This window comes from Mesocricetus auratus, unplaced genomic scaffold (assembly GCF_017639785.1).
Source record: "Mesocricetus auratus isolate SY011 unplaced genomic scaffold, BCM_Maur_2.0 Super-Scaffold_100007, whole genome shotgun sequence".
NCBI classification, from domain to species: domain Eukaryota; kingdom Metazoa; phylum Chordata; class Mammalia; order Rodentia; family Cricetidae; genus Mesocricetus; species Mesocricetus auratus.
This window is the reverse complement of record NW_024429191.1, coordinates 48904646-48918101: the sequence shown is the minus strand read 5'-3', so window position 1 is coordinate 48918101 and position 13456 is coordinate 48904646. Positions and strand designations below refer to the sequence as shown.

General features: G+C 50.4%; 1 protein-coding gene across 1 annotated transcript in view; it reads right to left on the bottom strand.

Annotated features, from left to right (window-relative positions):
- Positions 1 to 24: 24 nt before the first annotated feature.
- Dlg4 (discs large MAGUK scaffold protein 4) overlaps positions 25 to 13456 on the bottom strand; it is a 28347-nt gene continuing 14915 nt past the window's right edge. Inside the window, 13 exon segments of the mRNA XM_013111621.3 lie at positions 25 to 958; positions 1161 to 1252; positions 1740 to 1849; positions 2730 to 2902; positions 3206 to 3307; positions 3383 to 3430; positions 3564 to 3591; positions 3684 to 3720; positions 3966 to 4142; positions 5526 to 5640; positions 5796 to 5898; positions 6067 to 6210; positions 6212 to 6363. Coding sequence (XP_012967075.1) covers positions 852 to 958; positions 1161 to 1252; positions 1740 to 1849; positions 2730 to 2902; positions 3206 to 3307; positions 3383 to 3430; positions 3564 to 3591; positions 3684 to 3720; positions 3966 to 4142; positions 5526 to 5640; positions 5796 to 5898; positions 6067 to 6210; positions 6212 to 6363 — 1388 coding nt within the window. The 3' untranslated portion in view covers positions 25 to 851.

Sequence of the window (13456 nt, the reverse complement as noted above, 5' to 3'; positions counted from 1 at the left end):
CAAAGAACCAGGCCACACACTGGGTTTCAAGTATCTGTCTCTTCCTTTCACTCTCTCAAAAGAAAAAATAAATAAATAAATTGCAGAAGGCGGCAGCATTTCCTGTCTTCCCCTGGCTCCCGGACACCCAACCCCTGACCCCTTACCCACCCACCCCCCTCCCATAGTCCCCACTCCCTAGACCCATCCCTCCCCTTTCCCCCCAAAAAAAAGAAAAGAAAAAAAGAAAGAAAATTTCCCAGAAAAAAAAAGCCACAGTTAGACCTTCCACTCATGCAAACCGGCAAAGAAAAAGGTGGGGGCGTGTGGAAGACAGGGGGCCCGCAGCAGAGTCCCCTTACTTCTCCCCCAAAAACCACCTTTGAGAAGGAAAAATGGAGAAAATAATGAGAAATCAAATGACATGGGGAGTTATGATGGGGCAGGGGTGACCCCAGCCCCTGCCTCAGGAGAGCGCGGAAGCCTGTGGCCCTGCATCCCCACAGCGGGTACTCCTTGAGAGGGGCCCTGACTTCTGGAATGTATGTGGGAGAAAATGGGGAGGGCAGAGGCCCCCAGTGGGTCTGTGTGTGCATGGGGGCGGGCAGGCGTAGGGGTCCTAAGGAGCAAGGGCTCAGAACCAGGAGCCCAGTGCCCCCCAGGCCCCAGGTTCCTGGGGTTCAAGAGCCCTGTTTTGGGGTACAGGGATACATGCAGAGGAGTGTCCCCCCTCCAATGGACTAGATCCAGTTAGAAAGGAAATAAATAAGAAGGGGAAGGGAGGCGGGGTGCGGAGGGCTTGGGCTATTCAGTCCAGACCAAGGGCCCAGGAGATGGAGGCAGGGTGAGTCCAGGCCAAGCCAGGGCAGGAATCACAGTCTCTCTCGGGCTGGGACCCAAATATAGGGGCCTGAGAGGTCTTCAATGACACGCTTCACTTTGTGGTAGATCTCCTCAAAGCTGTCGCCCTCCACGATGGCTGCAGGTGGGGTGGAGCAGGGAGTGAGGCCAAGGTCCCAAGGAGCCCAGAGCAAGGGGCACCTTCTAGTCCTTCAGCCAGGAGCCCTGGGTGCCCATGCCCGCAGACAGGGCACCTCTTGCCACACCAACCCGGTCGGGCAGCTCCGAACCTCAGTAGACCCCCTGCACTCAGACGCAGGGCGAGCGGGGTGGCCTCTCACCTGAGAAGCACTCTGTGAATTCCTGCTCCAGTTTAGTGGCTCTGTCAAAGGCTTTCCGGGCTTGCTCCTCCGTGATCCTCTTATTGATCTCTCTGTCAAGAGGGAGAGATGCAGATCTGAGGGGCGGGCCCCTCTCTGCATCTTTACCTCCTCCATCCTGGCATGCTAAGGTACTCCTTTTTCTTAGTCGGAGCACACTGCAAACAATATAATTCCTGACATCCTCTGGGCTGCAAATGAGCTCCCGGTAACCCACCCCATCCAGGACCTCTCTGGAACCAATCCTTCCAGCCCCACAGAAGGGATTCAGACTCCAACTTCCAACTGCCTCTGAGCTTCTGATTTGCCCCAGCCTGTGTATGCCCCAGGGGGCACTGTAGTGCTGCCTGGCCCCAGGCAGGAGAAGGAGGGACCGGCCTGCCATTGCTTCAAGGCCTGGCTCTCAGGGCTCAGGCCAGCTCTCTGAGCACGGTGGGAATTGCTGTCCAAGGTTCTGAGAGGACACATGAAGGTAGGGGCCTTGAGAGCCCATGATCACAAGTGTGGGAAGCAGAGGGGAGCCCCCAGAACCATACTCACAGCACATTCTCCAGGGAGCGGGGACGGATGAAGATGGCGATGGGGTGCAGGTGGGCCGCCTGCAGCCGCCGCACGGCATTGGCCGAGACATCGAGGATGCAGTGCTTCCCCTGGGGGCGGGCGGGGAGGTGGAGGGGACCAGCAGGCAGCAGGGAAGGACAGACGGAGGTACCAGGAAGAAACACAGAATATAGAAAGGTGGGGGGCAGGAGGGTGGCCAAAGGGGAAGTAGCAGATGTCAAGGGACGTGTAGGAAGAGAACAGGAGGAGGTGCGGACAGAGTGACCGAGAGACAGGAAGGAGAAATGGACGATGGGAGAGCCAGGCACAAGAGGGCAGGGAAGGGAGTGTAGGAGACAAAGATGGAGGCAGAGCAGGGGCCAGGGGGGCAGCAGAGACAGGACACACAAGGCAGAGCAGGGCAGGTAGGGAAAGACAGTAAAGGGAAAGGGATAAAGGAATTAGGATAGAGGGAGGAGGGAGGGGAGGACAGACAGAGGACAGACAGATGGAAGGAATGGGAGAGACAGATGGGAGGGAGGGGAGACAGATGGAGAGAAGAACCAGAGCGGGAGGGCAGGCAGGGTGGGGAGTGGTAGGGACAGGGAGTTAAAGGAGGGGTGGGCGAGAGGGTAGTGGGGACCCCGTTAAAGGAGAGAAAGGAGCAGAGGGGAGTCAGGAAGAAAGGAGGGGACAAGTTGGGGAAGGCCAAGCCACCAACGGCAAAGCCCAGGAAGAGACATGGGGCAAGGAGTGGGAAGAGAGGAGAGACAGGGACAGATGGCAGTGGGGAGCGTGGGGTCAGGAAGCAAGGGGAGCAGGCCACAAAAGAGCAGGCGGTCAGAGTTGCCCGTGAGGAGGAGGAGGTGGAGGAGCGGAGTGCAGACCCAGCAGGGAAAGAGACAGAGAGAAAGAGAGTTAGAGAGAGCTGGAGGAGGCGGTGGGTAGGAGAGGGCAGGAGGAAGAGGTGCAGCGCCCACCAGCTCTCACCTGCTCTGCCACCTCTCGCACAGACTGGACACTGGTCCCGTAGAGGTGGCTGTTATACTGGCCAGCCTCAATGAACTTGTGCGCCTGAATGTCCTTCTCCATTTTCTCCCGGGAAGAGACAAAGTGGTAATCCCGGCCATCTATCTCATATTCCCGCTTGGGACGTGTCGTATCTGCCAAGAAGTCATCCCACCCCACAAAGATCTAACCACCATCCCTTAATACTAGCCAACATCAACCAAGCCCCAGCCACCCTGGTACCCGGCTGGTCCTTGGTAGGATGCTGCTGGGGATATTGAGACTAAGGTGGAACGGACTTTGCCACCCAGGGGTCTCCCAGACTGGACCCAGCCTTGCCTGCTGTAGAAGTGGGCAATCTGTGTCCCACTGCATTCCAGTGTCATGGCCCTGACTAAGTAAGACTCCTTGGGCCCCCCAACTCCAACTCCATCTCTATCCAAGGCCCCAGTACTCACGAGGGACACAGGATCCAAACTTGTCGGGGAACTCAGAGAGAAGATCATCATTGGCGCGGTCTTTGGTGGGCCCAAGGATAATGATGGGGCGAGCATAGTGCACTGAGAAGAAAGAGCCGGGCTTAGCAGCAGGCAGAGTGGGCGGGCGGGGCAGCTGGGGCTGGGGCTAGGACTCACCTTCCATCTGCGTCACTGTCTCATAGCTCAGAACCGAGTCTTCTCGACCTGGTAGGAGACAGGGCATCTGCAAAGGGCTCCAAGCAGGGGACCTGGAGACCGTCCCGCCTGCTTTCCCGAGAATGTCAAGGGAAACTCCATGCCCCACTCATCCCACAGCTTTCCAATCTTCCCTACCTACCCTGTGATCCAGAGCTGGAGCCCCAGTCCTAGAAGAAAAACCAATCTTATGGTAGGTTCAGAACTTGGCTCAGAGACCCCCCCACTTCTCCACCAAGCTCATCACCTACCCTCCACCTACCTTGGCCTTTAACCTTGACCACTCTCGTCGCTCAACCCTGTGGGATACATGGAGGAAGAGCAGGGAATAGCAGGGAAACGCTCAGTCAGGTCCCACCCTCCCGACCAGGTGGGAATCCCATCTTCCTAGCTGCACCTGGGCCCTATGTACCTCAGTGAGAAGCTCTTTCCCAGGGGCTGATGGGAGCCATGGTCCCCGGCAGGGTCTAGCACACGCCCAACCTGGGGGACCCTGTAAACGTCAATGCCTGTCAGGAAGGCTGCAGGACCCCAGGAGCCTCACCGTCGTTTGCTGGGAATGAAGCCAATGTCGTCGGTCTCACTGTCGGAGTGGACCCGCCGGGCTTGCCACCACTCTTCGTCACTGGAATCAATCACGTGAAGCACATCCCCAAAGCGGAAGCTCAGGGCCTGGCTCAAGAAACCGCAGTCCTTGGTCTTGTCATAGTCAAACAGGGCCCTGCAGCACAAAGGACCACGGGTCAGGGCCTGGCTGAGAGCTCAGGAAGGGTGCACCAGCCACATTCTGGGCAAGGGGCCTGCAACAAAGCATGGACTGCTGGTGGCACACACAGAGAACTGGCTAAGGTCTAAAAGCTCTGTCAAGTTTCTGAAAGAGCAAAGATGCAGACAAAAACGATGTGACTGAGAAGAAACAAGCCCCCAGGGTCATGCAGTATCAGCTGGCATCGAATACCCTTAGGGATCTACTAGACTCCAACAGGCAGGGGAGAGCACGGACGTGGGCCTCCAAGAAGGGACACAGGCATCCAGGAGAAACACAGCAAGCTCAGGCTAGGTGGAGTGGAATGTGACATGCCCATGGGACACCCAATGGAGATGGCCCAAAAACAACAGCCAGAATCGGTATCTAGCCAGGCCAGACAGCTTCTAGAGATACCTGCATAGCACAGTGACAGACAAGGCCAGCCAACTGGACAGGAAGAGTGAAGGAGCTAGGCTGGGAAAGAGGTAACGAGGGAAAGGAAGTCCCAATGCCTTGTGAGGGGACAGGAAGAAGGGCCCTGAGAAGGGGACAAATGCTACTGAGCAGTCGGGGGTGACGCTGAGGTGTTTTCAGCGGTGGTTTCAGTGCGAGCCTAACACGCAGGAGGCTCTGTCTGGATCCAATCCCCAGCACAGGGGAAAAAATGGAAGGAAGGGAGGGGGAGGGAGGGAGGGAGGGAGGGAGGGAGGGAGGGAGGGAGGGAGGGAGGGAGGAAGGCAGACAAGAGACACACAAAGATCTGCAGTCCTTCACCAAACTGAAAGACTCAAAATATCCCAAAGCTTGGCATGGTGACAAGTGCCTGGAGTCTAAGGCAGGAAGACTATTAAAGCACAGGAGTTCAAACTCAGCCTAGGCAAGAAGGGGGAGAGAAGGGGAGGGGGCGGGAAGGGGAGGAAGGGAAAGAGGAAGGGAAGGAAGGAGGGAGGGAAGAAGGGTGAGGGAGAGAGGGAGGGAGGGAGGGAGGGAGGGAGGGAGGGAGGGAGGGAGGGAGGGAGGAAGGGAGGGAGGGAGGGAGACGGGGAGAGGGAGGTTGCTAGAGACGCCTACCGTGTCAGACCTGAACTTAGGTCCTACCGTGAGAGCTGTTAGGGAAGTACTTGGGTGGCCAGGGCAAGAAGGCAATTAAGACACTTGGGCAGGGGCTGTTTTCAACCCAGATAACATATTCTAGAAGATCGGCCTATGCAGTCAAGTCTATGAACTCCTAGCTGAGTGTCAGGTCTGGGTGGAGAGTAGAAGGCAGGCAGGACTTAGGGAGGAGCTGTGTGGGACACATTCAGGGGGAGAAGAATACACGGAGACCTCAAGCATCATGCCCAGGGAGCTTCTCACCTGATATAGAAGCCCCTCTTGGGGTTGCTCCGCAGGGATGCAGTCCCAGAGCCCAGGCTGCTATTCATAAGCTGTTCCCGAAGATCATGGATCTTGGCCTCGAATCGGCTATACTCTGAGGAAGGACAAGAAGGTTCTGGAATTCTGCCCCACCCTAATGTCACACACACCCTCACCCTCATCCCATCCCCGCTGGGGCCATCCGTCAGTTAATGTGACAGTTCTGAGGACCATTTTAGCCAATAAGGCAGGAAAGCTTAGACCTGGTACCTTCTGGTTTATACTGAGCAATGATCGTGACCGTCTGACCCGCGTTCTTCAGGGCAATGGCGGCCTGTTCATGGCTGGCATTGCGGAGGTCAACACCATTGACCTAGAAAGGGGAGAAGAGGCTGTCACGTGGGACAAGAAGACAATAATTCTTGGGTCCCAAGGGGTCAGGGAATGGTCTAGCAGGACCAGGCTGGATCCCAGGCAGCCCCTCCCCAAGAGCTGAGAGCTGTTTAGGAGCAGTGCAGACCCTTGCACAGGCCTCTCTCACCGATAGGATCTGGTCCCCCTTCCGCAGCTCCCCACTGAGGTCAGCAGGGCCCCCAGCAAGGATGAAGGAGATGAAGATGCCTTCACCGTCCTCGCCACCCACGATGTTGAAGCCCAGGCCTGTGGAGCCCCGGTGGATCACAATTTCGCCGTGGCTCCCGGGGAATGTCTTCCTCCCCAAGCAGGTCCTTGGCCACAGGGGAATAGCGCCGAGGGGAAGTAGGAGTCATGGCTGTGGGGTAGTCGGTGCCCAGGTAGCTGCTGTGACTGATCTCATTGTCCAGGTGCTGAGAATACGCTGAGGGAAGACAGAAGTGGGTGAGAAGGAAATGCTAGGACAATAAATAGTACCCACCCACCCACCCACCCATCCTCTCCAGGGAAGCCTAGAGCCAGCTCCTCCAAGGCAGAGTTACTCTGCCCAGAAAGTCATGTTGGTGACCAACAGCATCAGGAGTTGGGAATTTACAGATGACATCAAAGGGTAGTGATCTGAAGGTCATATGTCTTTAGTATGCCAGCAATGTCGAGACCAAAGGGGAATATTAGTGCCATGCTTTTCAGACTGTCTTTTGGTGAAAGTGTCCCTCAATCCATAAAATGTCTTTCCCTCGTGGCTATTCATTTACTTTTTTTTTAATTGTCTATTTTCCCCCTTTCTATGAGGGATAGTCCTGCTTACATCCCTGTGGTCTTACTTAACATGTGCCCACCCATCTTGGCTCCTTTTTTGTTTTCCTAAGCTTGTCCTAGAGGCTTGAGCAGACTCGATTCAGTGTGAAAATATTCCCCCAGGGTGGCACCCTGTGCCTTCCCACAGAATGCAGAGCTGTCTGAGGGATGTGGGGCCAGCACATTTTAATCCCAGCACTGAGGGGAGCAGTGGAGTTCAGTGAGTTCCAGGCCAGTCAGAGGTATGTGACCCTGTCTCCAAAAAAAAAAAAAAAAAAAAAAAAAAAAAGGCCAGTTGTCTGTCTTTCTAGCCAGACAGGTTCCAGTGTCATCAGCCTGATCGGCTCAATATGGTGTACTCTATTAGCCTGTCCCTAAGTTCTTGTAGGTGTTGATGATGGTGTCTAATTCTGCTATTCGAAGGAATTGCAAAATGTTAACATTCTACAATCATCAGTTAAGGTTTTTATAAAGGACTGTCCTACCCAATGAGTGTTGTGTTCGAGCCCACTATCCCACTCAGGGGGCTGCTGAAAACTGAAGGCCAGCATGGGTAACATGATGACTTTGAAGTCAGTGTGGGCTAAATAATGAGACCCCCATCTCAAAACAATCACAAAAAGAAAACATGCATGCACATCCACCCACAAGAACTGCTGCATGGGGCTGGAGAGATGACTCAGCAGTTAAGAGCACTGGCTGCTCTTCCAGAAGACCCAGGTTCAAATCCCAGCATCCACATGGCGGCCCACAACCATCCATAATGAGCTCTGTTACCCTTGTCTGGCCTGCAGACATGCATGCAGACAAAACACTGTATACATAATAGATAATTAAATAAAAAAAAAAAAAGAATTGCTGCATGGCAACCTTGTGCTTATTCTGCAGCAAGGTTTATATAGAAGAGGGGACAGATGACTAATTCTGTCCCTTAAACATTTTCAGGAAGGCCGGGCATGGTGGCGCACCCCTTTAATCCCAGCACTCGGGAGGCAGAGGCAGGTAGATCTCTGTGACTTCGAGACCAGCCTGGTCTACAAAAGTTCCAGGACAGCCTCCAAAGCCACAGAGAAACCCTGTCGGGGGGGGGGGGCATTTTCAGGAAGAATGGTTTACCTCTAGGTAACCTAGCACCCTCCCAAGGTAACAAAATGATTTTGTAGTGAAGATGGAACACCAGACTCTTCTCATCCTATACGGCCGCTGCATGACAGTTTCACAGCCCCAAACCCATTTGATCTCAATTTGATTTGGCTTTTATTCTCAAGTCAGGATCTCACTATGCTGCTCATACCTGGTTGGGCTCAATTGATCTTGCTACTTCAGTCTAGTAAGTAGTTGGAATTACAAGCATCCATCACCCTGCCTGATTCCCAACTTTTCTTAGGTATTATAACCTCATGTGTTTCATATACTAAATGGATTCTGAAAGGCCAGGAAAATATTCAATATGGCTCCTGTGTCTGGTGTGACTCTAATAGCCTTGGGCTCCTTCTTTGGAGCCCCTGTAGTATGACAAATGTTAAGGCTCGTCTTACACATTTATGGATCTTTTTTCTGGTTGGTGGGGTGTGTGTGTGCACACATGGGTGTGTGAGAAAGAGGGAGCACTCATGTGTGTGCATGAGGATGGAGACAGGAGGTTAACTCCGAGTGTCTTCCTCAAAAGCATTCTCCATCTTAATTTTCTTTGTCTGCTTTTTATTTATCTGGTATAGGCTCTCATTACGTGGCTCCGGCTGTCCTGAGACTCACTGTGTAAAGAAGGCTGTCCTTGCACTCACAGAGCGCTGGCATCGGGCGAGCCACCATGCCTTGCACCACCTCACTTATCTAGTTTGCGGATTCTGCTAGGCTAACCAGCCAGTGAGCTCCAGAGACCCACCCGTCTCTGCACCACCTCTCAGAGTCGGGGTGACGCATGTGCACCATCGGGTGTTAGGGACCCCAATTCTGGTCTCATGGTTGTGAAGAGAGCACTTTACCACCTAAGCCATCTCCCCAGACCTGCTTTGAATTTCTTTAAAAAAACAAAACAAAACAGGGTCTCATGTAGCCCAGGCTGGCCTCAAACGCACTGTGTAGCCTTGAACTTCTGATCCCTCACCTCCATCTGAGCACTAGGAACCCACCACCATGTCCAGTTTTGTCTAGGACTGGGGATAAAATACAAGGCTTCATGTATACCAAGCAAGCACTCCACCAGCTAAACTACATCCCCAGCCATTTTTTGAGACAGGTTCTATTTGGCCCAGACTTTCCTTAAATCCTCAACACTGCCCCCCAAACTCCCAAACGATAGGATTACAAGTATATACAACCCCTCCTGTCTCTTGTCTTACGCTTCCTGCCCAAGACTGGAAGTCCTCCTTTCCCCAAGGAGCTATTTTTGGTAGGCTACAGGATTCAGAAATAGTACCAGAGAGCTGGATATGATCACATATACCTATAATCCAGCCCTAGGAGGCTGAAGCAGCAGGATTGCCAGTTCAAGGGCAGTCTTGGCTACACAGTGAGACCTTGTCTCAAGAAGAAAAGGGGAAAATAAATAGTACCATAAAATTTGAATATGGTGTCTCATATTTGATAAACGAAATATCTCATTCCTTCCCAAAATAATATCTTAGTTATTCTCCCACACATTTTCCAATTGAACTTTAGACGCTACATAAATTCCAGGGAAAGATAATACTGAAATTCTGATTAGGATTCCATAAAATATGTAATTTGAAGAAGGTTGAATTCTTTCACATATTAAAATTTTTTCATACAGGATCAATGGATAAAGATCCATGCCAACCAAGCCTGCCAATCTGAATTTGATCCCCAGGACCCACGTGGTGGAAGGAGAGACCCAACTCTCACAAATGATCCACTGATCTCTACATATGTTATGATGTGTTAGCCTGTGAGCACATACATGCACACATAAAAAACACAGACAAATAAATGTAAAAAAAAACTTAAAAATTTTTTCCATCAAAAAAACACTTATGCCCTTCACTAAAATTTTATCATTTTCGCCAGGCAGTGTGAGGACACACCTTTAATCCCAGCACTTGGAAGGCAGAGTCAGGCAAATCAATTACTTTGAGGCCAGCCTGGCCTACAGAGGGAATTTCTGGACAGTCAGGGCTACACAGAGAAACCATGTCTTCAAAAAAATATTTTTTCATCATTTTCAATGGGTATGGTAGCACCCACCTGTAATGCCAGCACTAGGGAGGCAGAGGCAGGTGGATCTCTGTGAGTTCCAGACCAGCCTGATTATAATGAATTCTAAGACAGCCTGGTCTATATAATAAGTTCCAGGCCAACCAGAGCTACATAATGAGACTCTGTCTCAAAAATGTTTTCATCATTTTTTCATCCATTTATTATATATTTCTGTCAAATGATAAAAATATTCCTTTCCTGTCTCTCCCATTCTAACAATAACAAAATGTTATGACAAATTTAGCCTAACAAAATTATCCTGGTTGAAAAATCACTGATTTAGCCAGATGGTGGTGGTGCATGCCTTTAATTCCAGCACTCAGGAGTCAGAGGCAGGTGAATCTCTGAGTTTGATTGAGGCCAGCCTGATCTACAGAATGAGTTCCAGGACAGCCAGGGATACACAGAGAAACCCTGTCTCAAAAAACCAAGAGAGAGAAAGAATAAATTTATACTATGATGCATCTAGATTAAGATATTTAAATAAATTAACTGAAAACTTAAGACATAAAATGGAAGGTTATTGCCCAGCCTAGAGACAGGGGTGTGGGGGTGGAGAGGTGCCTTGGTCCTGCCTCAACCAGATGATGGGTCAGACTTAGTAGACTTCCTAGGGGAGGCCTTACCCTCTCCGAGGTGCAGATGGAAGGTGGGGGATAGTGGGGGAAAGGGGATTGGAATGTAAAAAAATAAATTAATAAAAAATGTTTTTTAAAAATGGGAGGTTAGCCGGGCGTTGGTGGCGCATGCCTTTAATCCCAGCACTTGGGAGGCTGAGGCAGGTGGATCTCTGCCTTTGAGGCCAGCCTGAACTACAGAGTGAGTTCCAGGATAGCCATGGCTATCACACAGAGAAACCTTGTCTCAAAAAATCAAAACAAAAAAGAAAGAAAAAAAAGAATGTAGCCAGGCATGGTGGTACACACCTTTAATTCCAGCCCTTAGAAGGCAGAGGCAGGTGGATCTTTGTGAGGTCCAAGTCAGCCAGGGCTACACAGTGGGATTGTTTCAAAACAGGGAAAAAAAAAAAAAAAAAAAAAATGTGACCACACCAAGTGCAATGCTTCACCCCTGTAATCCCAGCACTCCTTGGTTGAGGCAACAGTACTAGTTCAAGACCAGACATGTACAGTAACAAGTATTTGTAGCATGGCTGGGGCAGGATATAGCTGTTACAGACAGCTGCTTAGCATGTTCAAGGACTAAGGTTAAAGCCCCAGTACCACAAAGGGAAAAAAAAAGAAAAACAAACAAGGAAGAAAAAGAGAAAGGGGAAGAGGGAAGAGAAAGGAAGGGAAGAAGTTTGGCTGGACATGGCAGCACAGGCCTGAAATCCCAGCACAACCTTGCCTCAAAGTTAGTGAGTTAGCTGGACAGGTAAAGATGTTTGCTACGTTTGATAACCTGAGTTTAAAGTCCAGAACCCACACGGTAGAAGGAGAGAACAGGTTTTCACATGTCCTTTGACCGCACGCACACACCATGCCATGTCCATACTCACACAAACACACATAGATGAATAAATAAACTGATTTTCCCCTCTAATTTTTAAAAAAGATTCAGTATAATGGGGCCAGGCATGATCGTATACATCTTTAATCCCGGTACTTAGGAAGCAGAGGCAAGGGGATCTCTGAGTTCAAAGTCAGCCTGGTCTATAGAGTAAGTTCAGAACAGAGAGAAACCCTGTCTTGAAAACAAAAACAACAACAACAAAAGATACCTATAAGTAAAAATTCTAAAGCCAAGTATGGAGACACACATCTGTAACCCCAATATTGAAGAGGGTAGGACCAGTGAATTACCACAAGTTCAAAGCCATAAGGAATAGCTGGGGCTACATAGAAAGACCCTGTCTAAAAAAAAATAAAGCAAGGCCGGGCAGTGGTGGCACACGCCTTTAATCCCAGCACTCGGGAGGCAGAGGCAGGCAGATCTCTGTGAGTTCGAGGCCGGGCTGGACCGATAGCCTCCGAAACAATACAGAGAAACCCTGTCTCGTAAAAACCAAAAAAACAAATAAATAAATAATAAAAAAAATAAAGTAAAAAGCAAGGAAGGAAATGGAGTCCTCTGAGGGATTTTCTCACTTTCTCACCTTTCCTTAATTAGTCTAATTTCACTCCACTAAGAAGAAGAGGAAGGTGAGGGCTGTGGGGCCTGGGTGTGATCCAGTGGCAGAGTTTCCTGTTGGTAAGTAATAGCAGCACCACCATGGGGAAGGAACAGCAGTAAGAGGTAGCCTTGCCTAACTCCTAAAGGGGTGGACACGTTGCTAGGATTTACTAATATGAGACATCTGCTGCTGGTTGCTAGTAACTACTCCCTGTGTCACACAACCGCTACTCCTGGCTTTACTAAAGGTTCATTTGAAGACAGATGTTTAGTATCATCAGTGGATTTTCACATCTGTACTTGATTTTCGAACTTTCTTTCCTGATAGGGTCTCGTCTCACTATGTAGCCCAGGCTGCCCCAGAATTTCCAATCCTCCTGCCTCTGACCCCAGAATGCTGGGATTAGAGGTGTGGACCACCATCCCCATCTTTCCTACTTTTTGTGTTTTATTTTTTTGAGACAGGGTTTCTCTGTGTAGCCTTGGCCATCCTGGAACTCACTCTGTAGACCAGGCTGGCCTCGAACTCACAGAGATCTGCCTGCCTCTGCCTCCCGAGTGCTGGCATTAAAGGCATGCGCCACCACCACCTGGCAGTTTTAATACATTGAATGAAGAGGTTCCTAATATTAAACCAACTACGGTTTTCTGAAACAAACCTTACTCTGTGATGTTACCCTCTTAATGTGCCACTGCTGCGTGTGGATACCCACTGTGGCATCCTAAACTTAGGCCTCTCTGTTCCGGCACAAGGCTGCCCTCTCTGTTCCTTCTTCTGTGTCATCTTTGTAACCATGTCAACTGCTCTTATAAAATGCAATATGAAGCCTTTGTCTTTTTCCCTTTCTCTCAGTCTCAAGTAGCCCAGGCTGACCTCAAACTTGCTATGTAGCCCAGGATAGCCTTGAACTCATGACATTCCTGCCTCTACCTCCCAAATGCTGGGAAAGCAGGTATGTTCCCATCATACCTGATTCATTTTCGTGTGTGTGTGTGTGTGTGTGTGTGTGTGTGTGTGTGTGTGTGTGTGTGTGTGTGTTTGGGGGCATCCAGACAGGGTTTTTATGTGCAGTCCTGACTGTCCTGGAACTTGCTCTGTAGGTCAGGATGGCCTCTAACTCATATCCACTGCCTCTGTCTTCCAAGTACTGGGATTAAAGGTATGCACCATCATGCCTGGTTCTTTTCCTAAATCTTTAAAGAATGTGAGAATTATCTGTTACTTAAGGATTTGATCAGAACCACAAAACCAAGTGGGCCTTCTGTCCCTTGGACAAGAGGATGTCAACAATTGTTTTTAGTGCTTCTCCATAGTTGATTTTCCATCTCCTCTCCAACCACCACAAGGATCAGAGGTCATCACCATTTCATGGGAATCGGCCACAGGG